Source organism: Carettochelys insculpta, chromosome 19 (assembly GCF_033958435.1).
Source record: "Carettochelys insculpta isolate YL-2023 chromosome 19, ASM3395843v1, whole genome shotgun sequence".
In the NCBI taxonomy this organism is placed as follows: Eukaryota; Metazoa; Chordata; order Testudines; family Carettochelyidae; genus Carettochelys; species Carettochelys insculpta.
In genome coordinates, this window is record NC_134155.1 from 299,711 (window position 1) to 319,175 (window position 19,465).

The following is a 19,465-nucleotide window of genomic DNA, read 5'->3' on the forward strand; positions in this document are numbered from 1 at the left end:
GGCCCCTGCACTGACCTCACCTACCAGACGTGACGACACAAACTGAGACGACAAAGCGGACACGTAATATCCCTGCGCGTGCTGCATGGCCTTTGTAATGTCTAGGGTTTAACAGCCCTTTGAGCCCACGAAAAGGGCGACTCCGTAGTGTTATATGTCCCTGAAATGCGCGCGCGCACAGTGAGCAGCCGTTGAGTGAAGGTCACTGGAAAAGGCAGACTAGCGCAGCACACCATCCGCCATAGGGGATGATTGGTGATAGGGCGTGCTCGGCGCTGCACAGCTGCCATTGCAAGAAGGTCAGAAGTAATGGGTGGCAGTCGAAGGAAGGTCGCGTGGCGGCGGGAGCTAAGCCACCATTGGAGAATTAGCGATTCTGACATCCCCGCACACCTTCAGGGCTGGTTGCACTGCCATTAGGAGAAGGTCTGCGACAGTCTTGTCGTTGGCGGCCAGGAGAGTGCTGCGCCTGCGCAGAAGCTTCCGGCTCTAGAGAGCTGACGGCACTCCGGGCGTCAACGCCAGTGACTGTCACGGCGTGCGCGCGCTTGGCACAGCAGGGGCCGCTGAGCTTGGGAGGATAGCGCTGTCTGAGCCCTGAACGGCCTCGGCGTCCGTTAGCGTTGGACGTTTCTACCCATCGCCCTGTTTGCACCTCTTGGAGCCAGGCAAGGGAGCGACCAGTTCTGGCCCGCTCCAAGAAGATAATGATCAGTGGCGTTAACCCCCCGTCTGTGTTTTTGTGCTGGGGTTATTTGGGGCGAGGTGCCCCCTGCGTGCCTCTTCCAGCCCTGTTGGTCAAGCCAGGTGGCAGTGAGCATGATTAATACAATCATTACAAGCATTCCATGGAGGGAAAGGGGTGGATGGTTGGAGAAGAGACAGTAAGAACGGTGGAGCTAGGCCTCTTACGAGGACATAAGATCCCTTCTGAGCAGCAGCATCAAAGACTTAGCTGTTTTTGTTCAAGGTCCAGAGACTTCTGGTCATCCAGTCCTTTACTGCACAGGGCAGCAACTGCCACCTCCAGATCTGGAATCACTTCATGGCCAATAAAAAACAGTCATGTAGCACTTTAAAGACTAACCAAATAATTTATTAGATGATGCGCTGAAGTGGGTCTGCCCCGTGAAAGCTCATCACCTAACAAATTATGTTAGTCTTTAAAGTGCTACATGACTGTTTTTTTGTTTTGTGAAGATACAGACCAATATAGCTACCTCTCTAACTGTTCATGTCTGATGTGCATCTGGGGACATCCTCATAGAGTGAGCCTAGAGTGCAATGTACACACGTCTGTCACTGTCCACAGGAGAGGTAGATCAGTCCACGTGCCAGACCCAATCTGGGGTGCACAAATGAGTCATCATAGATATCTGTTATGAGAAGCCCTATCATTCTTGCTGCAATACCAGTGGCTCATTTGTACTCTTATTTTCAACACCAATGTGTGCACTTCTCTCACAGGGAGTTTGTTTGCCCAGCCATACTGTAGGGTATATAATGTACTTCCTTTTGACAGTCTCTAGCCTATACAACCACTGAGCAACCTAGCAAGGAAAATAGGGATACGCTTGGTGAAGAATAATATCTTAGAGGAGCATGGAAGTAACTTAAGAGAGAGTGGGAAAGATTCCCCCCTGCCCCTTAAGAAAGCTCATTTCTTAATGCCCTGGCTACACATCATGTAGCTGCAAAGGGATTTCCTTTATGACAAGGGGAACCATTTCAATTGGGAAGGGGACTTAAGCTGGTTGTGGTAGCTCTGTGTTTAGTATCTTGTCATTTACTGTGTGCACTAAAGCTATTTTTCATAGAATCATAGAACAACAGGATTAGAAGGGACCTGGAGAGGTCATCATGTCCAGGCCCCTGCACTCAGGACAGGACCAAGCATCATCTAGATCACCCCTGACAGGCGTTTGTCTCTTGTTGCCCCAAACTTTGCAGGCCCCTCCCTTGAAACAGGGTCTGTATCTGGAGGAATATTGGTTTTCAGGCTGTGAACAGAGATGCTCAGTCTTCATCTGTCTGCTCAGATACATGGCTGAGTTTCAGGTGCTTCTTACCATTTTTATCTTCTCTTTATTTGGCTTGGGTCCCTCAAAGAACAAAGGCATCTTAACAAGTGGCAGTCCTTGTTGGGCCAAAGAGGTTGTGAGCGGACACTAGTTTGGCTGCTGTTTTTAAAAGTACAGACACATCCAGCTGCCCCTTCATTGCAGCTGTAATGATACTGTTTTGTATGTACAGTAAACCCTCAGTTTAACAGACTAATGGGGGAAGAGGTTTCCGTTAATGCCAAAAGGCCATTAAATCTGAATCTGCAGGACTGCAGGCAACTTGCACGGCACGCTAGGGAGCTAAGATGGTGGGCAGCATGGAGGAGACAGCCATTGTCACTAGGCATGCCTCAGCTCCACACTCCCTCTGCAACTGTGTGCAACATGATCTAAAACAGTCTCCTGCTCACTGACCTCTGGCCCTGGTAGCTCTGATGAGTCAGTGGCATTTACTGGGGGGGAAGGAGAGGGCTGGCGGACAGCATCTGTTAGTGCCAAAGTCCATTAAATTGGGGCTGTTAAACTGGGGGTTTATCGTATGTATTTATATTTGTGTGAGACAGGTCAGATTAGGAAAACAAGTGCCTGCGCGTGTCCCATTGTTGTCCCTGGCAATAAGTCTCTGTGGTTTGTTTCCTGCCCTAGGAGGATGACACATGCAAGATGGAAACCTGACAAGTCCACCCTGTTTTGCATAGATGGCTCCAGGGAACAGCACTCAGGTGGAGTGCAGAGCAGTTGCAGGCCTCCCTCAGACATATGTCCAGGTTAAACTTTGAGTCTAGCCCTTCTGACTGGAGGCAGGCCTTCCCTAAGTTAGGTAGCATTCAGTTACCAAGACAAGATTCTTGACTTCCTATGTGTGTTCAGGTGGCAGCATAAAATAGTGACCTGCAGAACGGGGAAATTAATACCCAGGGTAGGGTTCCCAAACTTTTTCTATTACGTATCCTTTCACAACACAAGTGGCTGAGAAATGAAAGAAAGATTGTATTTAACACTATTCAAAATACTGAATTCATAACTTCATTGTTTACATTAATTTACTTTTTCTTATCACTTTTACATTAATACCAACAAATGATCATCCAATTGTTATAAGCAGAAAAATTATTCTAACCTATTTTTCACTCCTGAGTTTGTGAACAAGCATCTATATTATTTGTGCACAACAGATAGAGTGCACCATTATTGCCACATTGTTGTACAGAAGACTTGCTAGCAAAATGAGCAGCTGTGAAGACTGTTAATATCTAGGGCCCTTGATTAACGCACATAAATGCCTGCAATTAACACAGAGCAGAATTACCATGTTAAGAAAATTAATGCATGGTAATCGCAGATGGTGGAAAACCAGCTTTAACTGCTCTGCATACTGTCAGCAGAGGTCAGGAAACCTAAGTAATTGCACATTGGCAGGCACAGTGCCTGGGGCTAGGGTTGGCTGAGCCTTTGCTAGGCGGTGGTGGGGAGACGTGCCCTCCGGGCTCAAGGAGATTGGGGGCTGGGGTATGCAGGGCCATGTGCTCCATGCGCGCAAAAGCTGGATTAGTTACTGAAAATAAGTGCATTTCCACAGGTGGGAGCAGGGTGGCCTGGCCTCCTGTGCCTTGAGATCACTGCATCTTGTTCCTTTCATAACCCGGTCTCACCCCTGTCTTTGCTGGCTGCCATCATGAAGGACATGCTAGGCTTCTGGCAGCAGAGGCAGAGCTCGGGGCCCGTCCAGGCTGCTGTGTGGCACTGCCTGGAGGAATGATTCAATAAGAAGTGAGCAGATCAGGGGAGGACTGTGGGGGCAGCTCCCTGAGATGGGGGCTCTTTCCCTTCTGGCAGATGCCAGAAGCAGAGGTTGTGCTGTGATCCAGTGCTGGGTGGCATGAGCACTTTGAGTGATGCTGCTATGAGCTGTTGCTGGGGCTGTGCTTGGCACCGCCAGGAGACATTTCCTTCTCCTGAGACACCTTGAGGAGGCAAATCCTGCATCTCCATGCAAACAAACACCCCAGCTCCACGCCAAACCCTGTGCACTTCCCACTGGGATTCAGGGGTAAATAGTATTCTTATTATTGACATCATGATTAGTCGTGATTATTTTTTTAATCAGAGGAGTAATCATGATTGTTTTAATCCAATGACAATCCTATTTGTATAATTTTTCATAGTCTCCCACTTCTGAAGGCCAGCAATAGCACAGAAGGATATTTGGCAATGGGATGCTAGAACATCTGTGCAAAGTGATATTAAACATTTTCACCGTCTCCAATCTCTGAAGGCAGCACCCTAATCAATGCCGTCTAATTTTTTCCATCCAAGTGCAGGCCTTTTTCCATTCAAGGGTGGAATAATTTTCCTGTGCACCAAGGCATGTATGAATGTGCACTACCAGTCAAACCAAGAAACCTAGTTGTGGATGCTCTGCTGATCAGCTGGGCAGCAGTTGAATCTTTCCTGAGTGGCCACATAAGGGGTCAGTTTACAGGGAACACTGGCTGTGGACTGCACTAGCACAGGAGTAAGAATGGTAATGTGGCGCTAGACATACAATATTGCTTGTCACAGTGGACTGAATGAATAGGTGAAAGGCAATATTAATAATCACCAAACCCATGTCTTTTCACAGCAACTTACTGATTAGTCTGCATGAAGTTTGCATTAGTATGTCTTCTGTGAAAAGTGATACTCAGAACCTTACAACTACTTTAAGGATACAACCTTTTTTTTCTGCAGCCATTTTAGAAGGCCTAAAGCCTAAGTCATCTGCAGCCAGACTGAAAGAGCAGCAGCCATTAGCTGTAAAACAGGAAGTCACATACTCACATTTCACCTAAAGTGCATTAAACTGGTGTAATACCAGGCTATTAAGGAGACTGTGTCCTAATAGCATTCACTATCACCAGATTAAACAGATCTCAAGATGGTTAAAGAAAACTCACTCTGATGGCATTTTGTCTGGTACAAAACTCCTTATCAATAGTTGGGGTTATGGAATCCTCATTCTGTGATTAGGATCCTTGCTTTCTTATTGTTTGTATGATCTCTGTCTGGTTTCTGATTGTTTCTGCCTGCTGTATAACTTTGCAAGGTGTAAATCAATTAATGTAGTGGGCCGTGACTGATAAGAAAGTCTATTACAGTATGTTAGGCTTGGTTAGTAAAATAATTGGTTAAGGTATAGCTAAGCAGGAGACAAGTTTCACTGCGTAAACTGGGTTCCAAGAAGGAGACAACCAGGAAAAGAAAGATAGGAAAACTTAGAACACCACCTTACCGCCAAGACACAGCCTAAGACAAGTACTGACAAGAATCCTCTGGAAAATCCTGCCATGCAGCAACTAGAATCCAGACAAGACTGACCTTGCCTGGCCAACAGGGAAAGTTTGCCCGCCTTGGTCAGGACTGGTGAGCAAGGCACTGTATGCTTAGCATGTGTATGCTGCTTGCTTGGTATTTGTCCATAAATAGAGAGTAATAATATTACAGTGTGAGGCTTTTTCACAGGTTAAAGACTCTGCAAACCCCTAGCACATTATACTCTAAGCCCTAAAAATTGGATATGAGTGGGTATTTAAATTAACCAGGTTATACCTTGAGCCCTAGGAACTGGGTAAAAGTGTGTGTCCTTAGAATGTGGGTGCAACAGTGACATGTGTGTGGGTAACAATATCAATTTCCCTAGCAGACCTGCTAGTGGAAACTTCCCAGAAGACCGGCTAGCTAGCTGGGAAGCTGGGAAAAGTGGTAAAAAGACATTTTCACAGGCTCAGCAATGCAGGCAGCACAGCAGCCAGCAGCAGTGCAGAGGTATGGCTGACACTGCTGGATAGAGGGTCTATGGGGGGCGGGAATTAACAAACATATAAATCACTTTTTAGAATTGACCCTCACAGTATACTTGCTAGGTAACTGGCATCCTGTAAAAAGTGGTATTAATTCACTGACTGGAACCCATTGTTGAGAGCAGGCCTGCATTTCCCTATTGGCCTATTGCGGAGGCTGGCAACCAGAAGAGCAAGAAGAGAATTTTTTTTTTAATTTGGTTAAAAAAATGGATAATTCAAGAGCCACAATGCATGTGCATACAGGACAGTCCTTAACAATGGCAAACCATACTTTTTGTAACTCTTAGTTAAGAATAGCATACACACATAACCCACAATGCACTGCAAATATTAAACAGAAAGTTAGCCAATGTTTTGAGATGACATCATTTGCTATTTAGATATGAGTTGTTCATTGTTGGGCTTTTAGATGTTCACTGAACTATCAAAAATAATCATATTTTTTTTCCACTTTGCAATTATAGCATCGGGAGCCACAAATAAGTCCTTAAAGTGCCGCACGTGGCTCGAAAGCCACAGGTTGCAGCTCTCTGCCCCAGAGTAACCAGGAGGTGATGCCAGCTGTGTTGAGCAGCGCACCCTGGGACAGCCCCCCCCGGTCACCTTTCGTCTGTGCTGCTGCTGGTGGCAGCACTACCTTCAGAACTAGGTGGCTTTGAAAGCAGTGCTGGTGTGAGTAGTATTACAGAAGAAATGGATGCAATGAAAGTAAGTCTACTATGAAAAGTGATACAGGTAAACTTTCTTCACAGCCCCTTAAACGATGTTGAGTGCACCTCCCAGTTGTGCACTGCTGGTGTAGCCCAACTCAACCTCCTTACCTGGCTGAGGCTGGTGTTGCCCCTGACTTGGAACCTCTTGTGATTACCTTATGACTGCTTGAGAGATCACGACCTCCAATTTGAGCATGCCTACACTGTGGTGCTGATGCATATCTTCACAGTGAGTTATTCGGTTTTTGTCAGGTATTTGGCATAAGTAGCCCCCTATAGATATGGTGGGATCAAATTACCTACATTGTGCTAAAGTGCTCAGGATTGACTAGCCAAGTAATTCCTTCCTTGTTGACCATGTGGGTATGCTGTATGGTGGATGGATGTGGGAGGCCAAGCGCTTACCCCAGCACACATTTTGGGCAGTGATGGCTCTTTTTTGGGTTATTTACTGTATTAATATACAGGAGGGTTCCCAGGCCCTGCCAAGAAAAAACAATCCTGGTCAAATTGCTTAAAACCAGACCACTCTCTGCCCAGATTTTGGTTTCCTCCTCTATAAGGCCAACCAAATCAGTCACAAAAAAAGCACCTCTGCAGCCTTCCTGAGTAGCAAGGTGTTATACAAGCAAATCCCTCAGGCTCTCTAGCTTTCTTGGTGCCACAATCAGAATCCTTTCTTACATAGATGAGAGGGTATGAAAACCAATCTCACCAAATCCACACAGGTCTTTCCAGTCCCCAGAGGAACCAGCCACATTCCCAGGTCAAAGTATACTTAGCTCTTACCCAAACCAGCATATTGTACCAATCCTTTAGACTTTAAAATCTAAAGTTTTATTAATTAAAAAAAAAGAATAGGGTGAGAGTAAAGATTGTGTAAATGGTCAAAATTACATATATGTAATCAAATTCTTTGATGTAGGCATGCAACTGGTGGAATAGGCTGCTATCTTAATAATCTTTGGAAATACATCCTTTGTAGGATGGGCCAGTCAGACTCAGTTTATAGCAGAGATGGTCCAGCAAACTGCAGTCTGGGGATTGGAGAAAAGATGGAACTTTGCAGACTGGAGCCAAAATGGTAATGCTCAGGGTCGTCTTTATGCCCTTGCCCATGTGGAAGGAACTTCTTGCTTTTGATCACATACGCAATGGAGAACCACAGGATTAGGTCAGCTGTCCTTCCTTTTTTCAGGGCACTCTGCCATTGGTGGAGGTCCAGATGACATGTATCAGCTAAAGCCCTGAGATGTGGACTGAAGTCTGATGAGGTGCTTTTTTCGTTAACTTCATCTTCACCTGTTTAGGAGGTGGCTACACCTCCTATTGTGAAGCTCAGTACTTTAACCTTTCTAATAGAAGTATATGTCACATACAATATAATTTCACATATGCAAATGATAGCCATATAAGCAGCATAAACAGATTCAGTGAATCACCAGCTTTCATTAGACACCTCACTTGGCACAAAATTTGATGCAAACTTAGGACACTGGGTACAGTAACAGTTTTTATATTTATTTTAAAACCCAATAATGTCACAATTGTGCTTAAAGAGAACTCATCCAGGCCAGTGGAGTAGCTGAGCCACATGAGCTGTCAGAAGAGGACCTGGGCAGCCTGGACACCCCACTTGGCAGTGGACACAGGAACCCAAAAGTCCTGCCTGCTTGTGACAGTGATGGAGGAAGAAGCAGGTGTCAATTTTCATTCTTCAATCTAGCAAGTGTCTCTGAGTACTCAGACGTCTCCCCAAGGGAAGAAACATGCTTTTTGCTCTGATGGAATGGGTCCTGGAGAGGGTAGAGCTCTGCCTTTAACTGGTAATAGGCTTGAAGCCTCACTATGCTTCCCAAAACTATATATAAAGGCGGTAGACTTCCCTACAGTTATGGATGCTCTGTTATTCTTTGTCTGGCTTTCCATATCATTGGGTGTGAGCCTGTGGATAGAATGTTGTTTTTCTTGGAGGTACTGAATCTTCTCTTCATTCAGCGGACCTAAGCATCCTGGCCAGGCATAGGATTTGTATAGTGAGATGGGTATACGGTGCTATTGGGGGGGGAGGAACTGTAATTGTGTCTTACCAATTCTAATCTCTTCAAACACTAGTAAGGTGGGAGGGAAATAGGGGTCCAGGAAGCAGAAGCCAGGAGATTTGACTATATGTATCTGCCATATATGAACACTAGATTAGGTTACATGTGTTTTCTCTTTAAGGTCCTAATGACACTGGATAGATGAGAGAACCACTACTCAGAACAGAGACCAGGAGAAGGAGCAGCCACCCTGAACCTATAAAGTAGAATGGAAACTATAGTCATCTGTGAAGTAGGTGCAAATGGAATATTGCTTAAGCTAAATATTCAGGAAGAGCTGCAAATACTCTTCTTCATAGAGAGAAATTTGATCACCATAGAATGTAACTAAGCTGGAGAGGATCTAGGGATGACCGACCAACATATTCAAAGGGCTGGAATGCAGGCCATGTCAGCAAAGGCTGAAGGTGCTGTGAATGTTTAGTTTGGAAAAAAGAAAAAAAAAAAGACAATTGTGGGAGAGATCGGGGGTGGGGTGGAGGTGGGGGACGAATATGGTGACAGTCGTTAAATACTGAAAATCACCTGCACTTGGGACAGAAGAATCCAAAGCACTGTTACAGGTTGCGGACTGACTGGCTAAGTAGCAGTACAGCAAAAAAGGACCCTGGGATTACAGTGGATGAGATGCTGGATGTGAGTCAACAGTGTGCCCTTGTAGCCAAGAAGGCTAACAGCATATTGGGGTGCACTGGGAGAAGCATTTCCAGCAGATCTATAGAAATTATTATTCCTTTCTATTCAGCACTGGTGATGCCACAGCTTTAGTATTGCATCCAGTTCTGGCCGCCCCCCCCCCTGTATAAAAAGGATATGGAGGCATTGGAGAGGGTTCAGCAAAGGGCAACAAAAATGACTAAAGGGGTTGGAGCACATGACCTGTGAGGAGAGGCTGAGAGATTTGGGCTTATTTAGGTTGCAGAAGAGAAGACTGAGGGACAATTTGATAGCAGCCTTCAAACTTCCTGAAAGGGAGCTCTAAAGAGCATGGAGAGAGACTGTTCTCAGTGGTGACAGATGGCAGAACAAGGAGCAATGGTCTGAAGTTCCAGAGGGAGGAGTGTAGGTTGGGTATTAGGAAAAACTATTTCACCAGGAGGGTGGTGAAGCACTGGAATGCACTGCCAAGACAGGTGGTTAATCTCAACCCTAGGGGTTTTTTAGCTACGTCTACACGTGAAGCCTACATCGAAGTAGCTTATTTCGATGAATAACGTCTACACATCCTCCAGGGCTGGCAACGTCGACGTTCAACATCGACGTTGCGCAGCACCACATCAAAATAGGCGCTGCGAGGGAACGTCTACATGCCAAAGTAGCACACATCGAAATAAGGGTGCCAGGCACAGCTGCAGACAGGGTCACAAGGCGGACTCAACAGCAAGCCGCTCCCTTAAAGGGCCCCTCCCAGACACAGTTGCACTAAACAACACAAGATCCACAGAGCCGACAACTGGTTGCAGACCCTGTGCATGCAGCATGGATCCCCAGCTGCCGCAGCAGCAGCCAGAAGCCCTGGGCTAAGGGCTGCTGCACACGGTGACCATAGAGCCCCGCAGGGGCTGGAGAGAGCGCGCCTCTCAACCCCTCAGCTGATGGCCACCATGGCGGACCCCGCTATTTGATGTTGCGGGACGCGGATCGTCTACACATGCCCTACTTCGACGTTCAACTTCGAAGTAGGGCGCTATTCCCATCCCCTCATGGGGTTAGCGGCTTCGACGTCTCACCGCCTAACATCGATGTTAACATCGAAATAGTGCCCAACACGTGTAGCCGTGACGGGCGCTATTTCGAAGTTAGTGCCGCTACTTCGAAGTAGCGTGCATGTGTAGACGCGGCTCCCAAGTCCCAGCTTGATATAGGCATGGCTGGGTTGATCCTGCTTCAGGCAGGGGGCTGGACTCGACCTCCTGAGGGCCCTTCCAGCCCCAGGATTCTATGATTCTGTGATCTGGTGAAGAAGCTAGGGCTATGGTTTCCTGAGGGAACTCTGTTTTTGCCCTACCTTTGTGCAGTGCCGTGGGTGAACATTGTTGCTGCGGCAGAGCTTGGCTTTGATCTGCCAGCGCTGGGACAGAATTCAGCAATGGATGTTATTCCTGCACTGGTGATGGCTGGATTTCCACAGGTGCCATTTGTGTACTTGGCAGAGTTGCCTCTCTATGTTCTGCTGGTGCCACTAATAGCTGTGGTGCCGTTTTTGACAGTGTTGGTGGCGCCACAGTTGCTTTTGCTGAAGAGTGGCTTTTAGCTTTCGCAGCTGAAACAGGGATGGGTTTGTGTGTGCCTGAAGGGCCTGGTTTACTTCCAGTGTTTACTTGGACAGGGAGTCTATATGAGAAAGCTTTGATTGAGCCTGTGTCCCCAGTGAGAAAGTGGATGGTAAAGGGGATGCTGCTGCCTGGTGTTGAAAGTGGCTCCACCAGTCGCTGTAGAGCTTTATGAAATAACACTTTCAATCTAAGCTCTCTGTCTTTCCTTGCTCTGGCAGTAATGGACATGCCGCGAGAGCATTTTGAAGGAAAATGTGCCTCTCAGAGGCAGCAGATACAGTCCAAGTGCCTGTTGAAGTAGGCACTGGATCTCAGCACTTCGAACACTTTTTAAAATCGGGGTGAGAAACATCTTCACATTCTTCCTTAGTACTGTAATTTTGTTCTGTGTTCTATTGTTTTCTGCTTTGCTTTTCCCTTTTTTTTTGTAAACAAATGGTGTCAACGCAATATATACATGAGAAATGAAACTGATAAGAGGGTAAGTTCCCTCTTTCTCATTCCTTTATTTTTTTAACACTCAAATAAGCGTAAGATAGACCTGTAAAAAGAACCACTAACTAACAGCATATTAGAACCAAAATCTAAATACAGCCTATTTCCTATCTATCGGTCTGAGGGGAGAGGAGGGAGCTGATGAAGGAACTGAGGAGAGAGCGAGGTGCACGTGCTATTTCTAGTGCCGTGAACAGGACGTGCTGGGTTAGTGCACGTGCAGCCCCACTCAATACTGCTCAGCAAAAGTCTCTGTGCTGTAGTGCTGGGCAAGCCCAACACTTACCATGGATCATCCAAAGGGACAGCACATGAAGGTCTGGCAGTGTTGTCTCTTTACGTTCACCTAGTGGCCATCCCCACCTTCCATCCAGGGTCAGAGGGCCATTACCTGTTTGGGGAGCCAATGGTGGTATGGACCCTTAAGAGTCTGGATAGGTTGTACCCTGCAATAAGAAATACGGTGTTTCCATGGGAGCATTATCTGGTATTGTCCCAGTTGATGGGACATCCCTTTCAACCTATGGATACGTGCTCATTGGTATACCTGTCCTCTAAGGTGCAATTCCTGGTGATCATTACTTTGGACATGAGAAGGGCTTTGGCCTTCCCTACTGCGTGGACTAAATCATTCCACAACTCTCCCCACCTTTCTGTGTTATTTGCAGAAGGCAAGAAAAGCACCCCATTACTTCCAAGCACCTATTGGCCTGAATCATGTTGTGCATTAAGATTGGCTATGAGGTGGCTAAGGTCCCTGCCCTGCCCATCACTGCTCACCTGACGAGGGTCCCAGACTCCTTGACAGCGTGTCTAGCACAGACCTCTGCAAAGCATGGTCTTGGTCACTGGTTCACATCTTCACCTCATACTATGCTTTGCTATAGCAGGCCCTGGATTATGCTGAGTTTGGTTGGGCAGTCCTGTGGTCAACTACCAGATGGAGGTAAGGTGTGGTCCCACCTCCAGGGCATACAGCTGGTAAGTCATATATCAGAATGCACAGGAGCAATCACTTGAAGAAGAAAAGCAGTTACTCACCTTGTTGTAATGCCCGTTCTTCGAGATGTGTTGCTCTAGTCAATTCTGGACCCTCCCCACTTTGCCACACCGTCCACCAAGAAGGAACTGAGCATGGGCTAGGATATTTATAGGCAATGGTGAGGACGCCACTGCAAGGGGTGCTACAGCCAATCCAACAGGTACTGCTGGGGAAAAGTCTTTGGGCAATCATGCATGTGGGGCCTGCACACACATCGGAATGGACTGGAGCAACACATCTCAAAGAACAACAGTTACAAGGTGACTTTTTTTTTTCTTTTGGCTGGCTACTAAACACCTGTTACACAGATGTCACATTCAGGCTTAAAACAGATGTTACAGGTTTGTCCACACTTACAGTGCCACCACAGCATTTAGTGAAGATGCTACCTATGCTGGTTGGAAAGCTTCTCCTATTTGCATATGTCTGCCATGTCTGTCTGTGAATGGTGCTAGCTGTGTGACAGAAGCCTTCCTGTTGACTCATCCTGATCTACAGCTGGAGGGGTAGGTTAGAGTAAATGTGACTCTGGGGTCTGGCCTTATTGCACCCCCAAGCCATGTATTTATAGTGAAAAGTGTTTTAGTGCAGACCACGGCTCTTATTCCAACCCCTTAAATTGGCTTCTCTTGCTGCGTGTTTGGCCTTCAGAGCTGCGTCTACACGTGCACACTACTTCGAAGTAGCGGCAGTAACTTCGAAATAGAGCCCGTCACGTCTACACGTGTTGGGCGCTATTTCGAAGTTGAAATCGACGTTCGGCGGCGAGACGTCGAAGTCGCTAACCCCATGAGGGGATGGGAATAGCGCCCTACTTCGACGTTCAACATCGAAGTAGGGACGTGTAGACGATCTGCGTCCCGCAACGTCGAAATTGCTGGGTCCTCCATGGCAGCCATCAGCTGGGGGGTTGAGAGATACTCTCTCTGCAGCCCTTGCGGGGCTCTGTGGTCACCGTGGGCAGCAGCCCTTAGCCCAGGGCTTCTGGCTGCTGCTGCTGCAGCTGGGGGTCCGTGCTGCATATACAGGGTCTGCAACTAGTTGTTGGCTCTGTGTATCTTGCACTGTTTAATGAAAGTGTGTCTGGGAGGGGCCCTTTAAGGGAGCGACTTGCTGTTGAGTCCGCCCCGTGACCCTGTCTGCAGCTGTGCATGGCTCCCTTATTTCGATGTGTGCTACTTTGGCGTGTAGACGTTCCCTCGCTGTGCCTATTTCGATGTTGGGCTGAGCAACGTCGAAGTTGAACATCGACGTTGCCAGCCCTGGAGGACGTGTAGACGTTATTCATCGAAATAGCCTATTTCGATGTCGCAACATCGAAATAAGCTATTTCGAAGTTGGGTGCACGTGTAGACGTAGCCCAGCAGTCCAAGACCAGATGAGAATAGTTCAAAGGCAGCAGTCATATCTGAGCACTGTTGGTAGCAAGGCCAACAGCATGGCTTGGTTCTTTTGTGTTCTGCTAAACTTGTGCTCTTACAAAGTTTATAATTTTTTTAAAGCATAGTCAGTAATATATAAAATGCTTCTCATCCACAACAGTAAACACAATTTAGCTCCAGTTGTCAATCCTTGGTATTTCTAGTCTTGACAATAAAGAAAACACAGAGCTTTGGCTTTTTTGTTAAAAAAATGTATTTGGTAGACTTCAGGGATTACATTATTGAGTGCATACAGCATTCATGTAATATATACACTATAGTGTGTACATCATTTCAGGCTTGATGCAGTATTTATCTGATAGCACGCCAAGTAGAAAAAGTATTAGACTGTGCTCATAGTGCACCACTAGCAGCACGTCTGGTTTGTGAGCTTAAAGTGGGCCTGCCACTGCCCCATCATTATGGATTGAATTGAGGAGCATGCCCCAAAGAAGGCAAGTACAGGGTGCCCTACATATGAATGTTGACTGTGGAAGCTCCATCTCACTGTGATATTCAGCTGTTTACTACAAAGCAGGTAACCTCCAAGTTTTTCTGCCTAAATTTATGGATCTATAAAACAACTTCATATTTAGCTACACTTCTCACTAGGGGCCTCCCTGTTCACCCTCAAATGGTGCAGTTTTGGTGAATATTTTAACATGCACAGTTCACTCTTTATCCATAATTAACAGTGTAAAATAATATAGCTTGATATCTAATGGCAAGGATTCCATGAGGCACAGTGAAGATGTGGCCAAGCAATACATCCTAAAGCTGAATGAACTACCTCTTTCTATTTAAAAGAGGTTTTGTGACAGGACATTTCTAAGCTCTGTGGGTATTTGAGAATGCAATTGCCTAGATACACCTGCACCTATGTAGCGATTTTACCTACAGTGTCACTGAGTCACTACTGTAAACAGAAGTTTGGGCAGAGAAACCAGTGGCATTAGAGTACATAAATTGTTTTTAACAACAGATCAGGTTACTTGTAACTCCTTCATCAGTAAAGATAAAGCAAGTGACTGAGGTTAAAACACATATTAGGGGATGAGGGCTCTTTCCAAAATCATATTTGCAGGGTGTGTGTGTGTTGGAGGGGGCGGGGGAACATGTCTACAACAAAGAGGAAGTCAGATCATCTCTTACACATGCCTGCAGATAATGGGAAGGTAAGTACAAGAAACAGGATTACAGAGAAGACAATGGTTCTACAGAACAGGAAGGAAAAGAGTGGCTTTGGAAGACAGGTTTGAACTGAAGAAAGAAGGGTGCTTTAAAGGTATATTTGCTACTTTACCTTAAGTGTTCTAAAAATGTCTCAAAGCTCTCACAGAATCTTTGCTTCTCATAGTGCAACTCACCCACCAGACTAAAAAAATATTCACAGGGTTTTATTCATTTATATATGGCTTAATATTTTTATACAATGCATAAGTCACAAAGCAAAATTCTTCATAACATTCTCGGACAATAAGTCTGGCACTTTATTGCATTGGCTAATACAGATCTGCCACTTTTTTAATGGGATCGTCTTTTTATATGTATCACACTAGATCACAAAGTTGGTGATTTCACTTCAGGGCTTGGTCTCTGGAGCAATCACAACACTGACTTCTTCTGAGCTTAGCAAAGTACATGAGCTTCATGAGCTGCTGCTGTAGAAACAAACTCAGAACCAACCCAGGCTTTTGCTAGTAAGAGTAGGGAAGAGAAGGCAAGGGTTTTTGGTAGTTTCAGATTACATTCATTTGTATTTACTTTGGAAGTGCAGTTCTTTGGTAATTATAAAGGAAATGAGCAAAGCAGCAAAACAAAAAACAAACAAACAAACAAAAAACCGACTGCAGGGAAATATGTTCAGCTAATAATATAAGATGCACTCCAGACTGATGGAGGAACAGATCCCTTCTCACTGAAATTTTATCATCGAGAATTCAAACGAGGAGCAACCTAAGGAGGGAAAAAAAAATCTAGAAAGTGGAATGGAAATAAAGATCCTACAGAAGTTTTTAGCAATTAGCCCAAGAAAATACTGGAGTAGTTATCCCATGAGGGATGTAGAATAATAAGAACTCATCTTGATTTAACTAACTGAGACAAATTATGTAAATCCGGAAACAAACACACCTATCTGTCACTGCAGCAAGACAGGGAAAAACCCTACTTCGCTTGTTCCACATAAAATTCTAATTGGCATATATTAGTGGACAGTCCCAAAGGACTAAAACTTGTACAGTGTTTTGGGATACATCATAATATAGTCTTAAGAGCAAATGGGGGCCTTAACCACATGGAGCTTTGTCCATAGCACAGAAAAGGATGTTTATTTCAGTGTCCTGGCCAAATGCCAAACATTTTCTTATGTGAATAAGTAACTCCCCTCTCCCATGCCCTCCTCAAAATCTGAATGAGCAGGGCTAGTAGCTCATAGTAGGTTCCATCTTAGTGGAGGTGAAGTGGAAAGATATTTCCCCTTAGGACTGACTTTCTGACTGGTATGAAAGGGTGATGGAGACTAGACCTTTTCCCTTTAAGACTGGGGGTTATGGACATGCCTCTGGGAGCCTCTGCTCTGAAAGGCTGGTTCAATTTGCTGTGCTCCTCCTGTGAGGAACTGTATTGTGTGTACAGTGGGGGAAAAAAGCTGCAGAGGCCCCAACCAGAGGAACAGACTGAGCTCTAGTCAATTAGCATAGCAAGGACCTCTGAGCTGTAGGTATCAAAGTAGCGCTCTCCCCCCGCTGCGGCTCCTCACACATCGAGACTTCTAACTGCTCCATTTGACCTGCTGTGACACGGCAGCAGAGGGAAACACATTTAGAGAAGTATGACAAGTGATCCTGTTCAATACTATGTCCATTTCAGTCCCCCGAGGGGGAGGGAGCCAAGACTAGGGTAAAGGATTTTGTTCTTGTTGCTGCTCTAAAGGCACCTTTACCACATGTGGAGTGAGAATAGATAAGGTGGGAATACTGAACTGAACTACTAGAGGTAGAAAAGCATCATGTCCATATTTGAACAATTTCTGGTCATTGATGGACAAGAAGCGTGCAGCCCTGAAATATGTCCAAATGAGGGATTGGCTGGGATGCATTCCAGGGTCCTGCAGGGGATGTGAAGCATGTCAGGGTGCAATATAAAGCAAAGACTACAATAATTGAAAACCTACTTTTCTAAACATGGTTTAATTACTTCCTTCCCAGGCTGTACAATGTCTTACCTCAGAATACACTTACCACAGCAAGGTGGCCATTTTTGGCTTTGGCTATCAGCAGTTCAGATCCTGAAGTAAAGTCAATTATTCCTTCTTTTCCCTGCCCAATTGTAAATTTTATGCTGCAAGAAACAAAGGAAAAGTCCTCACATGGTTCATAAGTAGAATCTTAGCTGAGTCCCAACTTGTTCATGAAAAGTATAATTCTGGATGTTTTACAGGAAATGCTTCTCTGTCTCTGAGCACAGCAACACTTGTGTAATCCTAACGGGCAACGCAAATTCTTCACAAAAAACAGTTACCTACTTATCATAATTGTTGATGAGTTGCTCATATTCATTCCACGTCAGGTGTGTTTGCTTGCCACATGCACTTATGGCAGGAATTTTTTCCTAAATGGTATCCATAGGGCCAGCTCTGGTGCCTCACATGTATGCACCAGAGCAAGACAATGCTAGCAGCCACCCCTCACAACCTCAGTTCCTCCTTACCATAACTCTTGACAGAATAGAAGGAGAGAACGGAGATGAGCAACACATCACAGAGAATTACAGCTGGTATGAAAGGTAGGTGGCAATTTTTTCTTTGAGTGTTTGCTCATGTCCTTTTTATGTCAGGTAACTCACAAGGACTGCCTCTAGAAAAGGGCAAGTGTTCATGGACATAATACTGCTCTGCCAATGCCAGCAGCATCTTGAACTTGCTGGGTGATGTCACAGCAGTTTGTGACATTATGGGCAGAACCATGTCACAGTTCTGCAGATGCTTTGGATCGGAACCTGTGCCATGAAATCTGATGATGTTGCCTGCATTCTCACTGAATGAGCTATCACTATTGGCTTAAGTGTTGCCTCTACCTGCTCAAAGTAGATGTAGACGCAGGTGGTGATTCCGGATGAAAGTCTCTGAGATGACATAGGGAGACCCTTCATCTTGTCAGCCACTGCAATGAAAAGTTGACTAGATGTGCCAAAGGATTTGGTTTGCTCAAGTAGAAAGCCATGGCATGTCTGCATTTTAGACTATGCCCACAAATCTCAATGTACTTTTGCAGTTATAAGATGACGACTGGCAGGAAAATATCCTGACATGGAATAGTGATACCACCTTGGCATGAAGGGTGGGTGGGAGCACAGCTGGACTTTTGCCTTATAGAAGGCCATAGAAAGGGGTTCTGAAATCGGGTCCTCAAGCTTAGAAACTTCTCTCTCTGAAGTGATGGCTGCAAGGAAGGTAAATTTCCATAATAGGTGTACGAGAGCAGGAGGTGAGGAGTTTGAGGAGAGAGCCGGTGAGCCTGACAAAGATCAGGCTGAGATACCCTTGGGGAACCAGACCACAAACCTGTAGAGTCTTTCAAGGCATTTAAGGACTCTGATCATCTTCACACATGAGGGCAGAAAGCCAATAGGGCTGCCAGGTGCACCTTGATTGATAAGCGTGCCAGACCTTGGTGCTTTAAATGGAGCAGGTATTTCAGAATGGACTGTAAAGAAAATTAAGCTGGAGAAAAGTTCCATTCACATTCCCAACAGGTGAAGCGTTTCCACTTAGCCAGGTAAGTCACTCTTGTGGAAAGTTTTCTGCTTTCTAAGAGAACCTGCTGGACCTGGATGGAGCAGGCCTGTTCCTCAAGGCTTAGCCACACTGTGTCTATCTATCAGTTTTAGGGAGGCAAAGTTCTGGTACAATAATAGCTTGTGCTCCACCAAGAGTAGATCTGGGTGGATGGGAAGTGGCTACTGGGCTGCCACCGCTCGGGTCCATGAACATACTGTATCAATAGTGATGAGGCCATGCCAGGGCTATCATAATGACTCATATTGGCTTGTCTACACTAGCCAAAAACTTCGAAATGGCCATGCAAATGGCCATTCTGAAGTTTACTAATGAAGTGCTGAAATACATATTCAGCGCTTCATTAGCAAGCGGGCGGCCGCAGGACTGCGAAATCAACGCAGCTTGTCCAGACGGGGCTCCTTTTCGAAAGGACCCTGCCTACTTCGAAGTCCCCTTATTCCTATGAGCAGATGGGAATCAGGGGACTTCGAAATAGGCAGGGTCCTTTCGAAAAGGAGCCCCGTCTGGACGAACCGCATGGCGGCAAGCCACGTCAATTTCGAAGTGCCACAGCTGCCCGCATGCTAATGAAGCACTTCATTAGTAAACTTCGAAGTTTTTGGCTAGTGTAGACATGGCCATTGTGTGCCTCTTGCTCTTCAGGAGGGCCTTGCTGTGTGGTTGGTACAAAGGCATATATAAGGTTGGCCATCCAGTACATGAGAAAGGCA

General features: G+C 45.8%; 1 protein-coding gene across 6 annotated transcripts in view; it reads right to left on the minus strand.

The window, feature by feature from the left end:
* Positions 1–14,155: 14,155 nt before the first annotated feature.
* The window catches only part of MYO1C (myosin IC), a 178,706-nt gene continuing 173,396 nt past the window's right edge, over positions 14,156–19,465 (minus strand). For all 6 annotated transcript variants that reach the window (XM_075013372.1, XM_075013371.1, XM_075013374.1 and 3 more), the window contains 2 exons: positions 17,197–17,296; positions 14,156–15,910 (listed from right to left, as the gene is read on the minus strand). In XM_075013372.1, the coding sequence (XP_074869473.1) occupies positions 15,884–15,910; positions 17,197–17,296 (127 nt within the window). In that variant the 3' untranslated portion in view covers positions 14,156–15,883. The remainder of the gene's footprint in view (positions 15,911–17,196; positions 17,297–19,465) is intronic.